We start from the raw sequence: 22,805 nt of genomic DNA on the forward strand, positions 1-22,805 counted from the left end.
ATGTTAAGATTTTGGAGGGGGGTGCACTTAGGTGGCTCAGTCGGTTTAATGTCTGCCTTCGGCTCAGGTCATGATCCCGGGGTTCTGGGATCGAGTCCTGCATCGGCAGGGGGGGGGGTCCCTGCTCAGCGGGGAGCCTGCTTCTCCCCAACCGCCTCCTGTGCCGCTCTCCCTCCTTATGCTCTCTCATTCTGACAAATAAATAAAATCTTTAAAAACAAAGAAGTTTTTTTTTTTTTTAATATCCAAAAAGGAGTATTACACCAAGAAAAATACCGGTATATCCATAATGCCAAATGCACTAAACACAGGAAAACCCGTATTGTGATCCCCTGATCCAACTCTCATCCACACAGGGGTTTCTCAGAGGGACTCTGTGCCCTAGGGGCCTAGGCAGTGCCAAGGGGTGAGGCCTTCTGGCTGCAGCTGGCTTGCTAACATGGCCAGACTTCCGTCTTTTGGGACCCCTGGGTTCCACCAGCCACTCCTAGGACCTTACACTCTGGGCGTCCTTGCTGCTGTGGGCAGAGTGGTGTGGAGTCCTTCCTGAGTCCCATGTGCACCCCCATTTCCAGGGACCTCACCTCCCCACCAAGGGCACCTCCCCGAGATTCACCCTCTCAAATCGTGGGTTCCTCCCTTCCACATTAAGGCCCCTAGGAAACCCCAAACCTGACTCTTGGCTGGCTCTCCTTGACTGGAGGGGAGGAACGGCTTCACTGAACCCTCCCAGGAGGCAGGGGCATTGGACTTAACTCCTAAAGCCACCAACAAGGAGAGGGCAAAAAATAGGTTTCCATGTTAAACCCTCTGGAAAGTTCGGGGTGCGCCACCCACATGCTTGTGGGTGGCGGGCACTTCCCAGGCCTTCCCAAGACATTAAATGAACTTGTGGCAGGAGCTGCGGAGGGAAGTTCTGGATTAGGTCCGCTTGGCAGGGGGCACGCTAAGGCCCAGAGAGGTTAAGTTACTAGTTCCAGGTCGCCCAGCTGGGAGGCCTCAGGGCCTGGAGTTCTCTCTGGCCCGGCCCAGGTCAGCGGCGATGCCCACCCACTGGGGCAGGAAGGCTGCTTGGGGCTTGAAGATCCAGCGGAAGGGGGAGCCGGGCAGGGTGAAATTGGCCAGGTAGACGGTGTCCCCGCCCACTAGGTAGGCAGCCCAGATCCCGAACGTGCCCACCGTGATAACGCTGTGGTTACACTGAGTGAGCAGCGCAAAGTCCCTGGCGGGGGAGCCCTGAAGGCCGTTGCCCGCGAACACTACATCGCCCCGGGAGGCGTCAATGTTCTGTCGACACCAGGCCATGTCGTCGCTGGTGACCACGAAGACCAGGGAGCGGTGGCGGGCCCGGAACCAGGCCAGGGCCTGGCACAGGTAGCCCCGGTCGGCGACCACGCCCTTCCACACCCGCGGCATGATGCTCACGTAGTCCCCCCGGCGCACGTGGACGCCCACGAAGGTCGCCCGCGGGGCCCCCTTGGCCTGCAGGCCCCTTAGAAACTTCTGGGCGTCCTCCCGCACGTGGTCATGCAAGGTGAACTCCCGCAGGATCTCGTCTCGCAGGTGGTGGTAGAAGGTCCAGGAGCAGGGGTAGCCGGTGAGGCGCACGTACTCCCCGGGGATGTGGCGGTAGCGCTCCTCCATCCAGTCATTCAGGTGGTAGTTCTGCCAGGGGATGCGGCCGGCCGTGCTGCCGTGCAGGACCGGGAGGCTGATCCGGAAGATGGGGGCCAGCGTGCTGTGCATCTCGGCCGGGATGAAGGCCGGCCGCCCGTTCATCTTGGCCAGGGCGTACAGGGCGGCATACTCGCCCATCTGGTTCCCCAGGCGGCCTTTGGCCGTGATGGTGAACAAGCCCCCCGAGGGCAGGGGTCCGGGGAGCAGGACCACGCGGCCTGAGTAGGCCCAGGGGGCAGGCACCAGGGCCAGGCGGTGGTGGCAGTGGAAGATGGTGGACACCACCAAGAGGATGAAGAGGAAGTAGATGGTGGAGACAGAAGGGCAGGTGGCCCGGAATCCCAGGATGGCTGGGGTAGGGGAAGGGAGCAAAGGGGAAACGGGAAGTGGTCAGGAGCGACAGCTAGGGCCGCACGAGTCTTGTTCACCCCCAAATCATACATTCCTGTGCTCAACTCCTCCAAGCAAGTCCAGGGGCGTCCAGTGTGTCTTGACCCGCTTTCTGCTCTGCCCTCTACCTGTGGTTTCCCCATGGCTGCAGTTCGGGAGTCTCGTGGGCCCGGACAGAAGGAAGCACTGGGCGGCAGGACCCCCACTCTCCACGCTCTGCCTTCTGCCCCACCCCTCTCCAGGAGCCCCACTGCTCCCTCTGGCCAGCCCCCTTAAATGGCAGGGTTCTGTGGGCCTTGCCTCAGCTCTCCTCCTGCTCCAATATTCCAGGGCTCCTGACTTTAGTAATCTGACCCTTTGGGAAATCTGAACACTTATGGGCCCTCCTCAAAAGTCCCTTGTTTAATGTGGGTCCCCAGTGAGGTCGCTGGCTCTTCCACAGGAGGGCTAAAGTAGGACATCACCTGCCCTTCCCTGGCAGGGCACCATAAATGCCCTGCCCGCTGCTTTAGTTGCCAAAAAACGAGCCCCTCTTCTCTCTGGGCTGGTGACTGCTCTGTCCCAATCCTCATCACGCTGTCTGCTCAGCTCAGGTCCCGCTGGGGGCCAGCTTTCAAGGCTGGCCAGGTCCCAAAGCCAGAGCAGGTGAGCTGAGCAGGGACTGGAGCCTGGGCCACTGGAGAAGCAGCAGGGACTCAGGACCAATGTACCCACGGCCCAGGGCCGCCTCCGTGGTGCGCAAACGGGCAGTGGTCCACCGCCTGCACTCACGAGGACCTACGCTTCACCCGGCTGTCAACTGAACAGGCGGCTTCTGATCTCGGGATCGAGAGTTTGAGCCGCATGCTGGGGGTAGAGTTTACTTTAAAAAAAAAAAAATGGGGGCCTGCACTTGGTTTAATGCTCTGCTCTCACCAGGTAGAAATTATCAGTACATCCAAATAAGGAATCCCATGTTTTCACTCCCCGCTAGGCTCTGCAAACCGGGCCGCTAGTTCGGCTGTCACCTTCTGTCCTTGAATTTCAAGAGCGCCCTCTCTTGGCTTCTTGTCAGGAAAGTCCCAGAAAACCAGGGCATCTGGGCTGCGGCCCCCGGACCCCAGGACGCGATTCCTTACCAGCCACCTTCCTGAAGACTGGTGGCCAACCCCCATCTGAACGGAACTCGTGTGGGGACAAAATGGGGCCTGAAGCGACCTGCGGCTCCTTGGGGACTTGACTTAATGTGATGCCCGTGTGTTCTGCTGCACAAACCGTTAACGTTCAATTATGGGACGCTGCCCAGACCCCGCACCCCGCTGTGGGGCCGATGGCGAGTTTCTGAACCCCGTCTGGTCCAAAAGTTTCAGGTATGAGACTGCAGGCCTGTCTTCACTCATCTAGACCTCGTGGTCTCCCCTGGGGAAGGCGCATTGTTAGGGTCATTTAACAGATGAGGACACTAAGGCACAGAGAGGTTAAGAAACCTGCTGGAGGTCACACAGCTAGGAAAGAGGGAGCAATGGATCTGAACCTCAGAAATCTGTGCTCTCCATTGCTGTCCTCGATTTTTCGAGTCTTCCGGAGGGAGAGCTCTCAGATGCACGCTCTCCGTCCAGTTATACGCAGAGTACGACCTGCCCTGCCTCTTGGGACCTCTTATTTCTGGGCCACCGAGGCAGGGATGAAAGACCTCTGAAAGCCCAGAGCTGTGGGTCCCACCTGGCTGAGCCACCACGGAGCTGTGCCCCAGGGAGATCCTGCTTCCTCTCTGGGGCGCTGTGAGGGGAAAGGTGCCCAATCCCGGAGGAGCTCCTCCCCCTCCAAAAAAAAAAAAAAAAAAAAGTTTCTTTCCCAATTTGGAGAATTCTTTCTGCTCAGCTCCTGCCGCTGCTTCTGCCTCCCCCCCCCACAGCGCCCCCCCAAGGTACCTTGGGGGTAATCGCGTCAAGCAGCTCAGGCTGCAGAAAAACAAGAGTGAGGAAGAAGCCTCCCTCCAGGTCACATTAGCTTAAGAAACTTCTTGTCCCCAGGAGGGGAGGAAAATAAAGGGAGACCCAAACCTTCTGGACTTTTCTCTGGCCATTAAGTCGGCTCGGGTCGCTCCTACCTTGACGATGCCTGGGTGGCTTCCCCTCCCCGCTTTCAGGCCTCAGCCCAAATGTCCGCTCCAGAACCCTGCCCTACCTGCACTTTCCTGCCCGCTTTTGCTCCGAAGGGCCTGTCACCTTCTGCCATTCTCTAGAACAGAATTACTTACTGCTTCTCCACAGCGATCTCTCCTCTAGATCGTAAGCCTGACAAGGACGGGGAGGGGAGTTTGTGGATGAGTTCGCTGGGGTGCGGGCACAGAGGAGGGAGGGAGCCTTGCGGTCCGGTGGCTCACACTGCCTGTCTCCGCCTGTCCCCAGGCACCCCTATGCCCCCTCTTGCAGCCAACCGCTCCCCACAGCCTAATTTCAAAACTGATGCCTCTGTCCCAGCTCCCGCCCAGGCTTGTCCCTCCACGGTGGTGCAAGGGGGTCCCCAGGAACCAGAATCACAGACCGTCCTGGCTGCGCCCGACCCCAGAACAGGCTCCTGGCAGAAGGAGGGGGGGGTCCCAAATTCCTATCAGGGTTGGGTCCACACAGCACCACAATAAACCAGAAAATGTACCAGTAAACATACGCAAAGCCACGGCAGCACATATCTGGGTCCTCAGCTCCCCAGGGCTTCTCTCAGAGGGAAGGAGTAGAAAGAGTTATTTTTCTAGTCAAAACCAGTGGGTCTGTAATGGTTGACACATTTGCATGAAAATCTCGTGACTGAAGTGTTAAGGCCATGGGGAGGCTGTCTTTGAGCTTTGTCTCTGTCCCCCTCAGGGTCCCTGCTCTCTTCCTCCAACACCAGAGGAGGGAGGCCCAGGGAATCTCACCTCCTCACTTCCTTCCCTAATGTCTTAGAAAGCAGCCCAATTCTTTGGGTTTTCCTATGGCCGCCCAGATCTTGCCAAAAGGAGAGCGACTCACCTCAAAGCTCAGTTTACCTACAGAGGACAGAAGGGTCCAGAGGGGAGGAGGGGCTGGCTGGGGGTCCCACTGCCTGGCAGATCAGCCCCTACCCCTCCGGATGGGAGGGATGGACTGAACCACCATGTGGTGAGCTGAGCCCAGCCAACAGCCTCCAGTAGCTGGGAGCCGTGGGGAGTCGGTGGGACAGAGGTCTGAGTGTGAGGGCGGTGGGGACCCCAGACCCGGGAAGCCCATGGAGCCACTGTCCCATCCTACCTGTCTTGAGCCTCCTGGGCCAGCGTGCTCTGGGCTGCCTGGTTTCAGGCCCCCCTGGGGTGACATCCCTCACGTCCCACACAGTCCTGGGTGGTGTGGCTGGATGGGGTCCCTGCGGGGAGAGCGTGGCTGCGGTTGGCGAGGGGACTTGGGCGGGGGTGGGGGGGGGGAGCGGTGGTGGTGTTGGATTCTGCGGGCTCTGCTCAGAGCTCCCGCCCAGAACCCCCACTAGCCTGGGGCCTGACAACAGCCACTCGGCACTCACTCCTGAGAGCCCACGCCCCACCGCCAAGCTCCTGCAGGAGGGAAGAACACCACGTGAGGAGCTAACTACAGCGGACACTCTCTTCTTGGGTGCAGGTTTGGCCAATGTTAGGGGCAAAGGGCAGGGTGCGTGCAAAAAAAGACAGGGAAAAGGAGCCTGGGTCCCAGAGGGACCCCTTCACTGCCCAGGCATTGGGGCCTAATGATGGGTCTGGTGGGAGCACAGCTAGACTGTGCTCCTTAAAGGGGGGAAGGGAGTGGGCTCTGGCTCCCAGTGGGGTAGGGGCTGGGGGCTGGACATCTGAGTCCCCAGATGGGCAAGGGCTGGCTTCCGGATCCCCCAGGAATGCTGGGGGACTTGCGGCCTGGCTGTCCGAGGTGCTAAGGGCCAAAAAACAGTACCCCGTGAGCCACCCAGGCAAGAAAGGAGAGGTAGGAGATGGGGGCTCGGTCCTTAACGAGGCTGGCGCTAAGGGACAAGGTGAATGCCAGGGCCGCATGGGCGCAAAATGGCGCCAGGCTCATCGGGAGGGGCGGCGGAGGGTGAGGCCCATTATCTGGGGCCCAGGGGTGGGGGGATGGCGGTCTCTGCACGTGGCAACCACAGTGGGGATACTAGAGGCTATGAAATCAGGCCCAGGGCGTTTGTGACCCCAGCCGCACCCCCAGATGCCTCAGAGACTCCCGGGAGCAAGCCAGGGGCACGGACACTGGGGCCCAGAAATGCTCCAAAGTCCCCAAACATGAGGCAGTTCGTCATTAGGGTCTGCTGGCCCCAGAAGGGGAAAACCGGGGGCGGGGGTGCTTTCCACACCAAGCCCTCCCTAGCCCCTGCCATCCTAGGGTCTGGACTTCAGGCACCCCTCAGACACTCTGCCACCTGGCCCTGCTTCTCTTTCCGCCCCCACCCCCGCCAGCACCTGCCACCTCCACGTCTGTTAGACCTTCTAATCTGGGGACCCTAGGGTGGGTAGAGAATGTGGGGGCTCCACTCTCCTGACCCTGAGGCCTAGGATGATAGGCGGGAGTGGGGAGGGCTGAGATTATCAGAAAGTCTTCTGAAATCCAAGGATAGGGTCCTCCCACTCTGAATTCTAAGGGGGACTCAGACATCTGCTTTCCTAACCCCCCTTCTTCAGCTCCTGAGTGACCCAGGCTTCCAGTCCCCTGCGTGACCCCCTCCGGTTCCTTAGCACACAGTTCTCTGGGCTTTGCACCTGGGTGGGAAAGGGTTAAGGCCGGGTGGAGGCTAGGGGTGGGTGGCAGCGAGGAGGAGGCGGCTGGGTTGTTTGGCGATAATCCCCCTCCGTGCCCTGGGTGTGGAGAACAAGGTTAGGGCCCCACGTGGGAAAGGGCCTCTGCTCTGATCCTCGTGGGCCAGGGGCCTGGCCTCCAGCTTCTGATGCCCCGCCGAGCCCATCCCCCGCTTCCCCACCTCCCTACTGGCTAAGCTAGGGAGGCCCTCCATTCTCCTCCGGCTCCTTGGGTGTGTCTCGGAGCCCTCAGGTCTGCCTGTCCGTCTGTCCTGGCCCCGGCCTCTCTGAGACTCCATATCCCCCATTCCCTGTGGATCTGGGTGTCCAGCCGCAACCCATCTGGACCTTCCAGCCTCCCTTTATGTCCGGTCCTCTATCCTCACGCTTCCTTCTCTGCACCTGGCCCTTCCCTTAGATTTGGGTCCCCTCCTCTCCGTCTGTCTTTGCTGTCTGTGCCTCTGTCCCTTTCTCTATTTCTTTGTTTCTAAGCTTCATCAGTATCCAAGTCCCCCTCCCCGCCTCGTGGTCTCTCTAGGTTTCCCCATCTGTCCCCACCCCTTGCCCTCTCCCCAGGGCCCCCACCCCTCAACACCGATGATAGCTCTGGGGTGTTAAGCTACGGATTAGTTCAGGCAAAATTCTCAATTTTGCTTGCGTTCTTTTCCCTTTGGGTTATGTAAACAGTAATTCTCCCCAGATGGAACTATTTTCCTCGCTTAGCAGCAGCCGGGGAGGGGGCTCAGGGGGGAGGGGGCTCAGGCAGGGCAGGGGGTGGAATGCTGGGGGTTCCTCAGAGAGCCTGGGGCGGGGGAGCAGGGTGGAGACTGACCCATGAGGGCAGCCTGAGGCCCTCAGCCTGGTCCCTCTTCTCCTCTCCAGGTACGTGCTCTCTAGGACCATGTCCGTGACCTTTGCACTCTTGCTCCTCCTGGGCCAGGCCGCCACCGCAGACCCATGTTACCATCCCAGTGGCCGTCCGCGCTTCTGCCTCCCACCAGTGACCCGGCTGGCTGGCATGGCAGCCTCCTGTCCCCAGGCCTGTGCCCTCTCCCTGGGGGCGGACCTCAGCCCCCGGGCCACCTGCAATGGCAGTCTAACTCTGGCCCTGGGTGGCCCCTTCCTCCTGACGTCTGTCAGCCTGCGCTTCTGCACCCCAGGATCCCCGGCCCTGGTTCTGTCCGCTGCCTGGGCTGCAGGAGGTCCCTGGAGATCGCTGTGGCGCAGACCCGCCTGGCCCGGGGCCTTGGGAGGCCCCGAGAAGGTGACCTTCCGAGCCTCGCCAGGCCCTAAATCCAGCGTCCTGGTCAGTCACCTCCGTGTGGAGTTCGGGGGCCGGGCGGGGCTGGTGGCAGCTGGAGTTCGGGGGCGCTGCCAGTGCCACGGCCACGCAGCCCGCTGCGCCGCCCGCGCCCGGCCTCCCCGCTGTCGCTGCCGCCACCACACCGCTGGCCCAGGGTGCGAGAGCTGCCGCCCGTCCCATCGAGACTGGCCCTGGCGGCCTGCCACGCCCTGGCACCCCCACCCTTGCCTGCGTGAGTCCTGGGCCCCCCCCTTCCTGCCTTCACCCACTCCCACCCCGCCCCCACCCTCCAGGGGCTGGTCCCTGGTCCCCACAGGCAGTGTGCTGTCTCCCTCCAGAAAGCTCCTTGCTCTTTGCTTCACCCCTGCTGATCCTGAGCCCTCCCCCGCCTCCCCTGCCCTACAGCCTCCCACCTGCGCTCCCCCTGCCTGTCCTGGTCCTTGCTGCCCCGACTTCCAGCTGCCCCATAAGGGGCTCCAGCCTCTGGCCCACTTGCCATTATGAAGCTGCTGCTGCTATGAATAGCATTTCCTGAGTGAGCGCAGGTACAGGGCGGTTGGACCTTTCCTGACTCCTCAGACCCACCACAGCGGTTAAGTCCAGTTAAGTCCGTACTGAGGCACCACCTGCTGTGTACCAGGCGGGGTTTCTCATCACGTCCATTTTACAGACCAGGAGACCGAGTTTAGGGGGAGAATTCCCTCGCACAAGGACACACAGCTAGTAAGTGGCAGATCCAAACCCGAGCTCAGAGCTCAGGGGTCTTGGCTTGTCCCTGCCAAGCTCCCATCAGGGGCAACCTTGCTAGGTGCTCTAGAGTGACAGACGGGCCCATGGGCTTGGCAGCGAGCCAGCCAGCCTGGGCTCAAATCCCATTTCCTCTGCTTCCGGGCTGTGCGACCACAGGCAAGTAACTTGACCTCTCTGGGCCTCCACTTCCTTCTCGACTGTAACGTAGGGACGGTGACAGCACTTCTTTCATAGGCTGTAGTGCAAATCCAATGGGTCGATATGCATAAAGTCCTTAGAATAAAGCTGGGTATGGCACCTGGCACCGAAGAAGAGCTCGCTGCATACCTGCCAATGTTACCGGTCCCCAGATGAAGGAGGGGGGCCCCCAGAGGGGAGGCATCGCTTGCCCTCAGGCTCTGTGCCAGCAAGGGGCAGTGCTGGGTCTAGACTCAGGGAGACAGAACTTCCTCCATAGCGAGCAATCCCCTAGGCCATCCAGGTAGACCAGAGCTCCCGAGGCCCGCTCCACGCTCCACTCCCTCTCCCCTCCACAGTGTTTCCAGACCCAGAGCTTCTGGATCCTGGCCCTTGCCCATTGCTCCAGCAACCCCTCCTCAGAAACAGCCCTCCTTCCTGCACCGCCAGCCTGCGGGCCTGGCTAGAGGGTCTGAGTGCGTTATGAGGCCTTGGAAAGTACATCTACTCTACTGACAGAGACAGACAGACAGACACACATCCCTCCTCTCTCCACCCTCCAATTCTTTGCCCATCCCTGCTCTCTTTCTTCCTGCCATGTTGTGTGGAGTAACTTAGAGCCTGCCCCACTGTCCTTGGCTCCCCACTATGTCCTCCTCCCCATTGGGGTCTTGTTAGACCCTCTGCTCCCACCACCTCTGGCCCACTCCCACCAGCCAGATCTGAGACCCCTGCGGGGTGGGGGTGTGGGGGGGGAGGGGAGACTTACATTGCCTGGGGGTAGGAATTGGTTCATCCTGGGCCCTGAAAGGGCCTGGGAGCTGGGGAGGCCGTCCCTCTGAGGATCACCACGTTGCCCCAGGCTGAGCATGGCCCTGGCGGCTGCACCTGGGTAAGAAGCCAATAGTGTTGTGACGAAGCAGAGTCTGGGCAGATGGGGTGGGACTAAGTCCTGTGGCAGAGCTGCCAGCTTTACGGGGGCCCAGTGCTCTGAACCCCTTCCAGCCATGTTAGTCTTCCGGATGGAAGTGAGTTGAAGTCTTCACCCTCAGGTCAGAAAGAACCCAAAGCCTGATTCTTCCCACTGATAACCCGAAGAGTACTGTGGCCCACGGCAGCCCTGGGAGAGAGGGGCTAAAATCCCCACTGCATGGGAGGAAACCAAGGTTTAGGGAAGCGAGTCATTTCTTTCCTGCAGCTGCCCCTCTGTGTTGTGGGTACCCGCCAGTCCAGGCCTCCCAAACTCTTCAGGGGTCAAAAACTCCTTACACCTCTCCCAAGAGCGGTCCATGAACCCCCTCCTGTGGCCCCTCACTCAGAAACGCTGGCTAGAAATACAGATCCCCGGGCACAGCTGAAGGCCTGGGGTGTGCCCTGGAAGAAGTGCAGTTTCTTCTTAACATTTCCTGGTAACTCTAAGAAGTAGGAAGGTTTGAGAGCCACGGCCTCACTGATCAGCGCTCCCCAGGAACACACACACACACACACACACACACACATATACACACACACACACAAAATCCTCATGCCACTGTGGGCCACACTGGAGCACGGTTGCCAAGAGCTCTGGGTTCTGAGCCTGCCTCTGACCGCACCCCCAGCCGTGTTACTTTGGGCAGATGACTTTGCCTCTCTGTGCCTCTGCTTTTGCATCAGTAAGTTGGGGCTGGTGACAGCACAGGCCTCACAGAGCCGCTCTGAGAATGAAACCTGCTGAGCACGGATGCGCATGCTCTGTGTCAAAGGCCCTGGGGCAAGCCCTTTATATCCTTTTGGTTTCCTTTAAACCTTGCAGAGGGGATGCTGTAACTGGTGTCTTACAGCAGAGGAGGCCGAGCTGTAGAAAGAAGTCACTTGCACATGAGCACAGTGGGGAGCAGACATGCAGGGGGGCTGACCCCACAGCCCAAGTCCCCTGGAGCCGAGCGGCCGCTCCTCCCTAAGCTCCCAGTTTCACACAGACTTTGGGCCCTCGGGCTCACCCACTCCAGTCCAGTGTGCCCCCCTTAAAGATGAGAATGAGGCGGGTCTGGGACCCAGACAACCTCCTCATTGCAGGGATGCGTTATTTCCTCTCCTGAGGGCGGGGGTGGGGGGGAACCTGGGGACCGGGACAGAAGGCGGGAGCCTGAGGCACCTGTCGCGACCTGTCTCTAGCCTGCTCCTGCAACCAGCATGCCCGACGCTGCAGGTTCAACTCGGAGCTCTTCCGGCTGTCCGGAGGCCGGAGTGGGGGCGTTTGTGAGAGGTGCCGCCACCACACGGCCGGGCGGCACTGCCACTACTGCCGGCAGGGGTTCTGGAGGGACCCCAGCCAGCCTATCACCAGCCGCAAGGCCTGCAGGGGTGAGTGCGGCCTGGAGCCCGACCTAGAGGGAAAGGAGGTGGCCGGGCCAGACTCTTGGGGCTGGGGGACTGGGAAGGAGCGTCTGGGGCCCTGACAGCCTGGGTCCTAAGTTCCTGTCCTCACGCAGCCTGCCAGTGTCACCCGATCGGGGCCACGGGAGGCATCTGCAACCAGACCAGTGGGCAGTGCCCCTGCAAGTTAGGGGTCACCGGCCTCACGTGCAACCGCTGTAGTCCCGGCTACCAGCAGAGCCGCTCTCCCCGGATGCCCTGCCAGCGTGAGTCTGAGGGGCAGGGTTGCAAGTCCTAAGTGGGACAGGAAGGGGACATCCTGGATCTCCAGTGGGCAAGGATGCTGATGGCCAAGTCCTTGGTAGATGGAAGCTAGAGGCTGGAGGTCAGACTCTGGGCTCTTGGGGGAGGTGGGGACTCAAATTCCAGTCTCCTTAGTCTTGGGAAGGAGGAGGCTAGGAGCCTGGACTCCTGGGTCTGAGGGAGGAGGGGGTGGGGGATCTGAAGGAAGGGACTAGGGACCAACTCCAGGTCCTAGGAGGAGGAGGGCAAAGGGAGCGTGCACTCCTGGGCTTTAAGGGAATAGACACGGGATCTGGATGCCTGGATACCTGTTGGTGGGGGGACGCATGGGAGGGGGCATTAAGGGTAAATTTCTCCTTTGGTCTCTCACAGGAATTCCAGAGGCAACCACCCCCCTGGCTACTACCCCTAGTGCTTACAGCTCCGGTAAGAGCAGCTGGTGTGGAGAACCCTGAGAGCAAGGGCAATCAGGGATGGGCTGCTTGGGCCCCCAGATGGGGAGACAGGGGTGGCCCACTGAGCCCAATCCCAAGGGGTGGGGCACCCCAGTTGTCCATCAAGATGGAGTGTGGGGATGGGCAGGGGTGGGGTGCTGCGGTCCAGGCCTCAGGAGCCCACTGCAGATGGCCTGACCCTCCCCAGACCCCCAGTGTCAAAACTACTGCAACGTCTCGGACACCAGGGTACACATGAGCCTCCGGAGGTACTGTCAGCAAGACTACGGTGAGTGCCGGGGAGAAAAGTGGCCGGCGGCTACTCAGGTGTTCTGTTGAATGCCTCCTTCTCCACCTTCAGCTTTCTCATCTTAAACGGGAAGGAGGTCTCTAAAGGACTCTTCCTGATCTCGGACCTAATGGGGCAGAAGACAAAGGGGGGGCAGGGGCAGCAGAGTGGGGGTGTTCCTTATCTTCCTAGGTCTCCTCCTTCCCCATGTTCTTGGCCCCCTTCAGCTGGACATCTTTGGGGGAGAAAGGGGACCTTCTGGGGATCAAAGGAGAAGGGGGTGCCCATTGAATGGAGGGTCCTGCCTATCTTAGACACTTTGCTTCGCCCGTCAGGGTCCCAGATTCTGAACCGTAGCCCCACTCCCACAGAGGCTCACCCCCAAAGTTCCCTAACCCATGACCTCAGGGCCTATGACCTGGGGTAACTCAGATCTCTTAGATACTCAGGAGTTCAGCCCAGCCCTTGAATCCAGACCAGCCTGTGACTTCCCTCAATGGTGTAAGACCCCAGGCCTCTCCTCCCTGAGGATCATCATCTGGCCAGTGGTGTTCTAGGACTTGGACAATAGAAACTTCTTGTCCTGCCTCCCACAGGGATCTTCTGCCCCACAGACTTAGCTTGTGAGCCAGAGTCCTGCCCACAGCACATCTCACCTTAGCCCTTCAGAGATCACGTTTCTGAATCACCACCAGTCTGACCTCAACCCTCAGGTTCTAGGTTCTGAACTCCTTCTGGCCCCCAAATTCATCCCAGAGCCTCTCCCAAGCCTTTTTCCAAGGGCTCTACTTCTGACGTCTTTTGACTCTACCACATTTGAGAACCCCCACCCGCCTCTTCTGCCTTGTTCCACCCACACCCACTGTGGGCCCCGCAGTCATCCCTCCCCGCACCTCAGGTCATTCTGGCTTCTGCTGCTCCCAGGATGAACCCCAACCAAAGCATCCCACATGGCATGTCCCATGTTCCCAGGCTCCTCCTTTGGCCTCCCCTCCACAGGAGGAGCCCTCCATCGCCCCACTCTTCCTATCACAATTCTGGCACCCCACCTCACACTCCATAGAGCCCTGCCCTCCTTGCCTTGACCATGTCTCCTCCAGCAGGGTCCACCATTCAGGACACAGGGCCATACCTCCAGAGCTCTCACCCTTCAACGTTCAAGGTCTCTCTCCTCCCTGAGGGCTTCCTGGGAACCCACCCCCGTGGTCCTGTCCCTCTCCCCACCGGGTCAGACCCCTTGCGACCCCAGAGCACTCCTCTCCAGCCTGGGCCTGATGGCAACCCTCCCCGCAGTTCTCCGCGCGCAGGTGCTGGCGTCGGAGGCCGCGGGCCCGGCGTGGCAGCGGCTGGCCGTGCGCGTGCTGGCCGTGTACAAGCAGCGGGCGCGGCCCGTGTCCCGCGGCGGCCAGGATGCCTGGGTGCCCCGCGCAGACCTGGTCTGCGGCTGCTTGCGCCTTCGGCCCGACACCGACTACCTGCTGCTGGGCAGCGCGGCCGGCGGCCCTGACCCCACGCGCCTGGTCCTCGACCGCCACGGCCTCGCGCTGCCCTGGAGGCCACGCTGGGCCCGGCCTCTGCGGCGGCTGCAGCTGGAGGAGCGCGCCGGGGGCTGCCGCGGCCTGCGGCCCCCCACCCCAAGCCCAGGCCCCGAACCCCGAACCTCAGAGCCAGACCTGGGTGCCTTCACAGCCCACTGAGGAACTTGGAAGCGACGTGAGCCAAGCCTTCCACTTCGATGGTGCGTCCCTTAGCGAGCCAATCAGAAGCCGTGGAGCCCCTGACGTCACTGGCACGCGCCCGCTAAAGTGCGGGGGCCCCAGAACCCGCTCCCCCCCGCCCGCCACCACCAAAGGCTGCAAAACGCCAGCAAGACTTTTGAGGTATCTGACCAGGACGTTTGGCCTGTGACCTGTGCGGCCACTCCCCTAAATAAAGCCTTAAATCTTGGGGGGAATTTCGGCTACAGCACCTGATATGTGCTGGGATGGGGGGGAGGGTTGCAAGTGAAGGAAACTACGCAGCTGAAGGACTGCTGTGCTCCCAACGCGATGCCTGGTCCAAGCAAGGGGTTGGTACGCCGTCGCTGCGTGCTGGTCAGATCTGTGTTGCTTGATCGGCCAGAAGCCAGTTGGAGGGAGGGTGGATAGAAAAGGCGGGAAATGCGCTGAAGGAAAGGACAGCGCTTCCAGACTTCCAGAAAGTTCCACACTTCGGCACTTTGTGTTCCTGATGGGTCCTAGGGCAGTCTCTGAGAAAGGAATAAAGGGAGTTGGGGTGAATATCCAAAGAGGGTTCTTACCGAGGTTCATCTGGTCTTGAGGTGCAGCCTAAACCCTTCCCTGAGAAAAGAGCCCATTGGGAGCCACAAAATGGCATGGCATTACTGGGTGCTGAGCGGAATTCTACTCCCACCCCACAGCTGGGTACCTCCAGGCCGGAGGGGTGGAGCTAAAAAAAAAACCCAAGAAGCAGTAAGTACTATGGCAGTGAAGGTTGTCATGGCCTAGGACCTTCCTTGCCACCCTGACCTCTGCCCCCTGCAGCCACAATGGAAAACACCATTTCAAATTTGAGTGTTCTTTGCAGGAGAGTCACTGAGGGAGTACTCTGAGGGATTCTCAAAGGAAGAAATATGACTTCGGGTTCTTTTGAGCCTAGAGAACAACCCTGTTCCTCCCCTGAGAGGAAAGTGGGCCTCTCAGCCAATGGAGAGTCAGGATGGGTCATGATGTCATAGGGTACTAGGTAGAAGGAAAGGTCCTCCCGTTAAGGTTCTGCTGTGCTCCTCATGAGACTGAAAAAGGCAGGAAATAGACTCCAGGAGGTGACTGTTTAATCCCCAAGCCACCAGTAATATCTCATATCTGGGAAACATGTCTTTGGCTTCAGCCAGGTCCATGGTGGGGGCATCTCTGAAGCAGAAGTTAGGAGTCTCTAAAAGATTTTCTTTTTCTTTTCTTTTTTAATAAAGATTTTATTTATTGCCAGAGAGAGTATGGGGGGAGAGACAGAGGGGGAAGGAGAGGGAGAAAATTTCAAGCAGGGTCCTGCTGAGTATGGAGCTGGAGGTGGGGCTTGATCTCCGGACCCTGGGATCATGACCTGAGCCGAAACCAAAAGTGGGATGCTCAACCAACTGAGCCACCCAGGTGCTCCTCTTTAAGGGATTTTCTAAGAAGCAGTCTATGTTCCAGGAAAATTATACTCCTAATCTTGTCTTTTTTCATTCATTCTTTTTTTTTTTTTAAGATTTTATTTATTTATTTGACAGACAGCGATCACAAGTAGGCAGAGAGGCAGGCAGAGAGAGAGGGGGAAGCAGGCTCCCTGCTGAGCAGGGAGCCCGATGAGGGGCTTGATCCCAGGACCCTGAGATCATGACCAGAGCTGAAGGCAGAGGCTTGACCCACTGAGCCACTCAGGCGCCCCTCCATTCTTTCTTGAAGCCAGTTTCGTGGGGCATTTGCCCCATACCTCCCTGCCCCCCACATGTCCTGTCCCATCAGCAAGTCCTGTATAATCCACTGCCTACATATGTTCATAACTCAGCCATTTTTACATGTCCCCCGATACCACTCTGTCCAAGCCACCACCAGTGTTCTCTTGGATTATTACAGTGACCCATACTGGTTTTCCCTCTACCCCCTTAGAGTTTTCTTCCTACAGAATCAGGAAGATGGCTTTAAAACCCAAGTCAGATCATGATCCTATTACGCCAAAATCCAACTCTTGAGTGGATTCCCATCTGTTTCAGAATAAAATCCAAAGTCCTTGCCCTGCCCTACAGGGCCCTGCATGACCTACTCCCACCATATAACTGACCTTACAAGTCCCCTCATTTGCACCTCTTCAGCCACACTGACCTCCTTCCTGTTCCTTTAAAAATCGAGCACATTTGCCCCAGGACTTTCGTGCTTGCTGTTCTCTCCTCCTGGGATGCACTTCCTCGCATAACAGCAAGCTAGTGCCTGCACTTCATTGATCAGGTTCTGCCAGCTCTGCTGGAATGATACAGTAAAAATTGATTTCTTGGCTGTATATGTGTCCCATACAAGTCACCAAGGGATGGTTCTCCGCAGAGTCATTCAAGGACTCTGCACCAAACGCAAACCATGGCATCTTGATCAGCAGCAGGCAGAGAGAGAACCACATGGTCCCCACACAAGAAATAAATGTGTTGGCTCAGGAACGACTCCACCACTTCCCTTCCTAGCTCATTGGTCAAGAATACTCACATGGGGGGTGCCTGTGTGGCTCAGTGGGTTAAGCCTCTGCCTTTGGCTCAGGTCATGATCTCAGGGTCCTGGGATCGCATCAGGCTCTCTGCTCAGCAGGGAGCCTGCTTCCTCTTCTCTCTCTGCCTGCCTCTCTGCCTACTTGTGATCTCTCTTTGTCAAATAAATAAATAAATAAAATCTTAAAAAAAAAAAAAGAAATTGATTTCTCTTGGGGGTGGGTAGGAGGAAGGAAAGAAATTGATTTCTCTTTGGCATAAAAAAGGTCTGGATGTAGTCAAGCCACCAGGAACCTTCTAGCTTTCCTCTCCAACATCCTTAGAATGCAGCAAGATGGAAGAAGGTAAAGAGACAAGGCCAAAAGGCCCACACAGCTGATTTATGAGGATCTTTTCCGAAACTGTTACATGATCCGTCTGTTCTTATCTCATTGGCTAGAATTTAGTGATATGACCACACCTAAGCTTCAGGGGAAGGTGGAACTTCAACCTTTAATGTTGCACTGTCTTTGACCCAGCTAAATAGGACGTTTTGATGTCAAGGGAAGAAAAAAGTCAGGTTGGAGAAAATTACCCAACCTTGCTTTATGCCAGGCCCTCAGCCAATCAGAATCCAGAGTATGCTATGACATCATGTAGTGCTAGGCAGAGCAGCCTTTTGGCATTTCCAGGAAAAGAGAGGCAGACGTTCAAAGTCCTCTGGCCATGACATTCCATTTTACCTCCCGCTGTTCTGACCTTGGATCTGAGTCCGTTTTGTCCCCTGCTGTAAACGCAGCCCGTAGGACCAAGTAGGTACTCAAATTTTTGTTGACTAAATAAGCTGGTCCTATTATTCCCCTTATACAGAAGAAAAAACCAAGGCTCACGGGAGGACTCCAGCTTTCAAGGAGGGCAGAGATCCAAGTCCAGGTGTATTCTTTTATTTACACCTGCACTCTTAGTCACCTCTTCCGTGAAGAACGTGGCTCAGAGAGGCGAGAAGTCTTAGGGACTGTCACACAGCAAGCGGCAGGCGTAGAACCGGTCTGATACAGTCACCACTAGCCACGTTGGGCTATGTACATTTAAATGAATGAAAATGAAATAAAATGTAAAATTCGGTCCCTCAGTTGCATTAGCCACAGTTCAAATGGCTGGTGGCTAGCTCAGTGGACAGAACAGATAGAGAACATTTTCCATCATTGCGGAAAGTTCTCTTGGATAGCACTGCTCTAGAGACCATTTTCATTGAAGGGCATAAACTCCAAAGCCAGGATGCCTGGGTTCAAATCTCTCTGTGTCCCTCAGGTCTCTCATCTCTAATACTGGGATTATGATGAGGAGGATAGGAAGTAACTCATGGGACTTATTATTATTATGATTATTTTTAAAGATTTTATTTTTAAGCAATCTTTACACCCAATGTGGGACTCGAACCCACAACCCCGAGACCAAGAGTAGCCCGTTCCACTGTTGGGCCAGCCAGGCGCCTCATAGGGCATATTATGAGGATTAAAAGAGTTACTATGTGGTTTAACGGGCTTAGAACTGCCTGGCACAGAGGAAGAGACTTTTGAATTTGTTATTATTTAAGTGTCTGGTAGCTACACACACACACCCCACCCCCACCAGGAGAGCAGAGCCCAGAAGGCGAGAATACTGATGTGCAGAATTTGCTGGGTTCCCCAAGGGAGTGGAAGTTGGGGGCAGCTCTCTCCCTGTTCTCAAGGTGAGAAGGTGAACAGAGGCTGTGGGAACCACCCAGGCCTGGAGAGGTCTGGCCCTCCTGCCTCCCACCCAGGGGCCAGGGAGGTAGGAGATGAAAGTGATGCGCAGGGCGAGCCCCATATGTTCCCCATGACCCGAACTTTGTTCCCAGCAACCGAGACAAATAGGCATGAAATCCACATCTGGGACCCACCTCCGGCCTGGCCTTTCCCTCCGCCTCCGGGCATGGAGCCCAGTCTGTCTGTGTGCTATAATGGGGGCTCAGGGACAGGTGGCTTCGAGAGCTCCAACGAGGCTCCTGCCCACCTCACCACTGCTGATGGCTTTCTGGAAAAGCAGACTCCTGAGTAAGAATTTGCTCGGTGGAGGAGAGGGAAAAGAGAACCCCAGTTAGAGAAAACAGCTTGTCCAAAGGTCTGGAAGCTCAAGGACCTGGTGCGGTATAGAGAAGTGAGATGAGGCTCGGGATTGATGCTAGCCAAGGCTTGGGAGGCCTCTAAGGCCAGGCTGAGGGCCTGTGTGTTTCTCCTGGGGGTGGGGAGGGCACTGGGAAGCCATGGGAGGTCTTTGAGCCCTGGAGGGGGAGGGTCAGACCTCTGTGAGAAAAAATCAGTGATATGGGGGCGCCTGGCTGGCTAAGTTTGAAGAGCATGCAACTCTTGATCTTGGGGTTATGAGTTCGAGTCCCACATGGGGTGTAGAGATTACCTAAATAAATAAAACACTTAAAAAAAAGTTCACTGAGAGCCAGGAGATCAGGAAAGGCCTCAGAGAGAGTGACATTCAAGGTAGGTCTTGAAGGACAGATAAAGGATTTGGTCCCCAAGAGAAAGGCTGAGGGGCCGGCACTCCATCCAGGGGAGCTGGGCATCAATGGGACTGCTGTGGCTAGAGCAGAGGGAAGGTGAACTCTAGGATCTGTGAGGGGTACACCGAAGGGGGAGGGAGAGTCTGGGAGGGGAAGATGGGGGGGCGGGAGGAGAATGAGTTTTGAGCTGGGGCCCCAGTTACGGGGACAGAAAAAGAGTCAGGAAAATGTCACCTACACCCAGAAAGCCTTCCTCTTAACGGCCGTGCAAAAATTTTTTTCCCACCCGTTTCTGAATGTCCCCTTCTCTCTATTTTGGCTTCATTCACTCACTTATTTGTTTATTCAACATATACTCCTGGGGTGCCTGGGTGGCTCAGTGGGTTAAAGCCTCTGCCTTCAGCTCAGGACATGGCCCTGGGGTCCTGGGATTGAGCCCTGCATTGGGCTCTCTGCTCAGCGGGGAGTCTGCCCCCCCCCCCCCCGCCCCCTGCCCCCCCGCCTTCTTGTGATCTGTCAAAAAAAAAAAAAAAAAAATCTAAAAAAAAAAAAAAAGAAAGAAACAAAAGAAAGCAAACGCAAAAAACATTGTTTCCTGAGGTCTCCCTGGAAAATGCTGGGATAGAGATCTGAGTCAGACCCAGGACTTGCCCTGCAGGGGCTCCCCATCTGGGAGGGTGTGCTAGGGGACAGACTTATGTCCAGTCACATCTGGTGCGGTGGGTAATAATGGAGGCGGCAGGGGACCTCGCCTCTTAGATCAGAGAAGACTTCCCGAGGGGAGGTGAGGCCCTCGCTGGGAGTTGTCTCCCAGCAGACAGAAGGAGCCCAGAGTCTCTGGGGAGAGACATCAGGAGCATCATCTCATTCAATTGTGTTTGATTCCTTTCCTGAGGATCCCAGTGTGCCCTCTGGGGGCCAGTGTTGGACACCCAGAGATGGGTCAGGCCTGGGCCCTTGAGGGAAGACACAGTTCCTCCCCTAATGGGATCTGTGCTCTAATGGAGGTAGCACAGGGCGTTAGGAATGTGCACAGCAGGCACTGACTCCGGTTGGAGGAGGGGCAGTCAGGGAGGGCTTCCTGGAGGAGGAGAGCCAACAAGTCAACTTGGAGAGCCAAACTTGTAGGTAGAAGCTGCTCTTCGGCACTATCAGCCTTGTCTGTCTCTCCCTCCTTGTATCTCTGGTTCCTTCATTGTCTCTGCCTCCGAAAAGTTCCATGTCTTTCTCATTATTGCTCCCCACCCCTGGGGTCAGCTGCAGTAAACAATGACCACAAACTGCATGGCTTAAAACAACAGCAATTTATTCTCTCACAGTCCTGAAAGCCGCAGGTCCCAAATCAAGGTGTCAGCAGGGCCATAGTCCCTCCGAAGCCTCCAGGAGAGGATCTGTCCCTGCATCGTGCAGCTTCTGGGGATTCCAGGTGATCCCTGGCTTGTAGCAAAATTACGCCAGCCTCTGCCTCTGTCTGCACATTGTCGTCTGGAATCTCCCTCCGCCTTTCTCTCATAAGGACACTTACCCTTGGATTTTGGGTCTAGCCAGATAATGCAGGATGATCCAATCGCACGGTCACTGACTTAGTTACATTAGCAAAGAACTTTTTGGCAAATTAGGTTCCACTCTGGCTGTACTTTTTGGTGTGTGGATATGGGGGTACCATTCAACCCATGCCATCTTGGGAGAGCCCCTTCCCTCTCGGACCAACCTCAGTGTTCTATCTGTATAATGGGGCTAATCCTAACCCCCCCACTCCCTGGGGCCGCTTTGAGGGTTAAAACAAAGCCAACAGAGAGCATGGCATGGCCCAGCATCTAGGAAACTGGTCAGGATGGCTGCCATTTCTTCCTGATTTATTTCTCCAACAGTCCTGGGTTCTCCAACCCCCAACTCCCTGCCAAACTTCCTGACAGATTCCTCACTTCTCAGCACAATGCCTCCATCATGTTTTCTTCGTCCCCCTTTGCTCTGTTTTCCTCCCCTGCTCCACCACTTCCTATTTGTGTAACTCTGGGCAAGTCACCTGCACCCTCTGACACTTGGCTTCCCCATCTGTAAAATGGGCCAACACAGCTCCTGGGTAGCTCAGTTGTTAAGCGTCTGCCTTTGGCTCAGGTCATGATCCTGGGGTCCTGGGATCACCACATCACCCATAGCATCGGGCTCCCTGCTCAGCGGGGAGCCTCATTCTCCCTCTCGCTCTGCTGCTCCCCCTGCTTGTGCTCTCTCCTCTCTCTCTCTCTCTTATCAGTCGATCTGGAAACCAGCACTCTTATAGCCCTCAAGAGAGGCACAGTGATGAGGAACTTGGAAGTGCTGTTCAGCCCAGTGTCTAACCTCCAGGGGGCTGCACCCTGGTCAAGGTGCTAACTGGACCCTAGCGGACCCCCGCCCCGTCCCGGTTAAGCCATTCCTAAACTCCAAACCCTCAGACTCAGTGGGACAGTAAATGCTAGTTGGCTGAAGCCACCAAGTTTGGGGGTGATTCCTTATGCGGCCATGGATAAGCAATACATACCTTTCTTTCCTGCGTTTTCTCTCTCTCTCTCCATTTCTGACTCTCTTTGGCTGTCTGTGCCTTCGACTGTCCGTTCCAAATTCTTTATCTGAATGTCTGTCTTTCTGACTCCACGCTGTCCTTTGATGTCCCTTGGTCTGTTTCTGGGTCTCTCTCCCTCTCTCTGGGTCTCTGCCATCTCTTCCTCTCTGGTGAGCTCTTTCTCTGCATGAGGGTCTCTACTCAGAGGTGTGTGTGTGTGTCTGCCTCTTTCTCTATGTTTCTGTGTCTCTCTGTCTTTGAATCTCTTCTCGGTTTCTGTTTCTCCCCACCCCCACCCCCTTGGCCTGGCAGCTTCTTCTTCTCTGACCGTCTCTGACCGTTGGGATGGGCGTTTCTGCTCCTATGGCCAAGTGTGTGTCTCTGTACGTCTCTCTCTGCCTCCACCAGTATCTCCCCTTCTCTCTTTCTCTCTCACTCTGTCTCTGTCTCTCACTGTGTGTCTCTGTCTCTCTCCTCTCCCCCCTCCCCCGCCTCCCGATCCCCCATTTCCAGCACGCAGGTCTCCCTCCGCCATGTCTCCCCGCATCTACCTCGGGCCCCCCTTCCCCTCCTAAGCCTTTGCAGTCCTTCGACCTCACCTCGGCTGCCTCCCCTCGGCCTTCCCGGCTCCTCCTCCCGGCGCTCGGTCCCTCTCCAAGTCTCTGCCTCCCCCTCCTGGTCAGCTGCCCGCACCGCACCCCGGTCTCCCAGGGGATCCCTCAGTCTCGTTAAGGCGGCCCCCAGCAGAGGCCGACTGGAGCTCTGGGCTGGGGCTGCAGGCGCCGCTAAGGCTCCAACCCGGGTCCGCACCAGCCGGGGGACCCCGGATCCTCCGGCACCGGCGGCCTGGAGCACGGAGACCTCGGAGGACTCCCCCAGCTCCACCTTAAGCGCCCCCCCCTTCTCCCTTCTGCGGAGGATGGGAACAGCCAGCTCCGGGCCCCAGGTGTCCCGGGCCCCCCCCCGCCCCCCTTCCCCGGCCCCGGCACAGCTGGAAGCTGGATATCAGCCCCCAATGACCCCTCCATCCTGCCCCTTGGTCTCCCCCCACACCAGTCCGAGGAG

General features: G+C 57.5%; 2 protein-coding genes across 3 annotated transcripts; one reads left to right on the plus strand and one right to left on the minus strand.

Moving 5' to 3' along the window:
• Window positions 1-265: 265 nt before the first annotated feature.
• On the minus strand, window positions 266-14,885 carry LOC111160712 (galactoside 2-alpha-L-fucosyltransferase 2-like). Of its 2 annotated transcripts, XM_022524024.1 has the most exons (4): window positions 14,746-14,885; window positions 9,832-9,950; window positions 5,316-5,427; window positions 266-2,027 (listed from the first exon to the last, which is right to left on the minus strand). In XM_022524024.1, exons 1-4 carry the CDS (start codon window positions 14,753-14,755, stop codon window positions 1,000-1,002), a joined length of 1,269 nt encoding a protein of 422 aa, XP_022379732.1. In that variant the 5' UTR covers window positions 14,756-14,885; the 3' UTR covers window positions 266-999. The 2 variants fall into 2 exon arrangements, with proteins under 2 accessions (XP_022379732.1, XP_022379731.1); XM_022524023.1 differs by lacking the exon at window positions 14,746-14,885 and having other exon boundaries at window positions 9,832-11,132.
• LOC111160710 (netrin 5) lies at window positions 7,734-14,240 on the plus strand. Its single transcript, XM_022524022.1, has 6 exons — window positions 7,734-8,367; window positions 11,220-11,408; window positions 11,537-11,686; window positions 12,096-12,149; window positions 12,366-12,446; window positions 13,740-14,240. Exons 1-6 carry the CDS (start codon window positions 7,734-7,736, stop codon window positions 14,141-14,143), a joined length of 1,512 nt encoding a protein of 503 aa, XP_022379730.1. The 3' UTR covers window positions 14,144-14,240.
• Window positions 14,886-22,805: the final 7,920 nt, after the last annotated feature.

The sequence above is a fragment of the Enhydra lutris genome, unplaced genomic scaffold (genome assembly GCF_002288905.1).
Source record: "Enhydra lutris kenyoni isolate GAN:26980312 unplaced genomic scaffold, ASM228890v2 scaffoldscaffold77, whole genome shotgun sequence".
Lineage (NCBI taxonomy): Eukaryota > Metazoa > Chordata > Mammalia > Carnivora > Mustelidae > Enhydra > Enhydra lutris.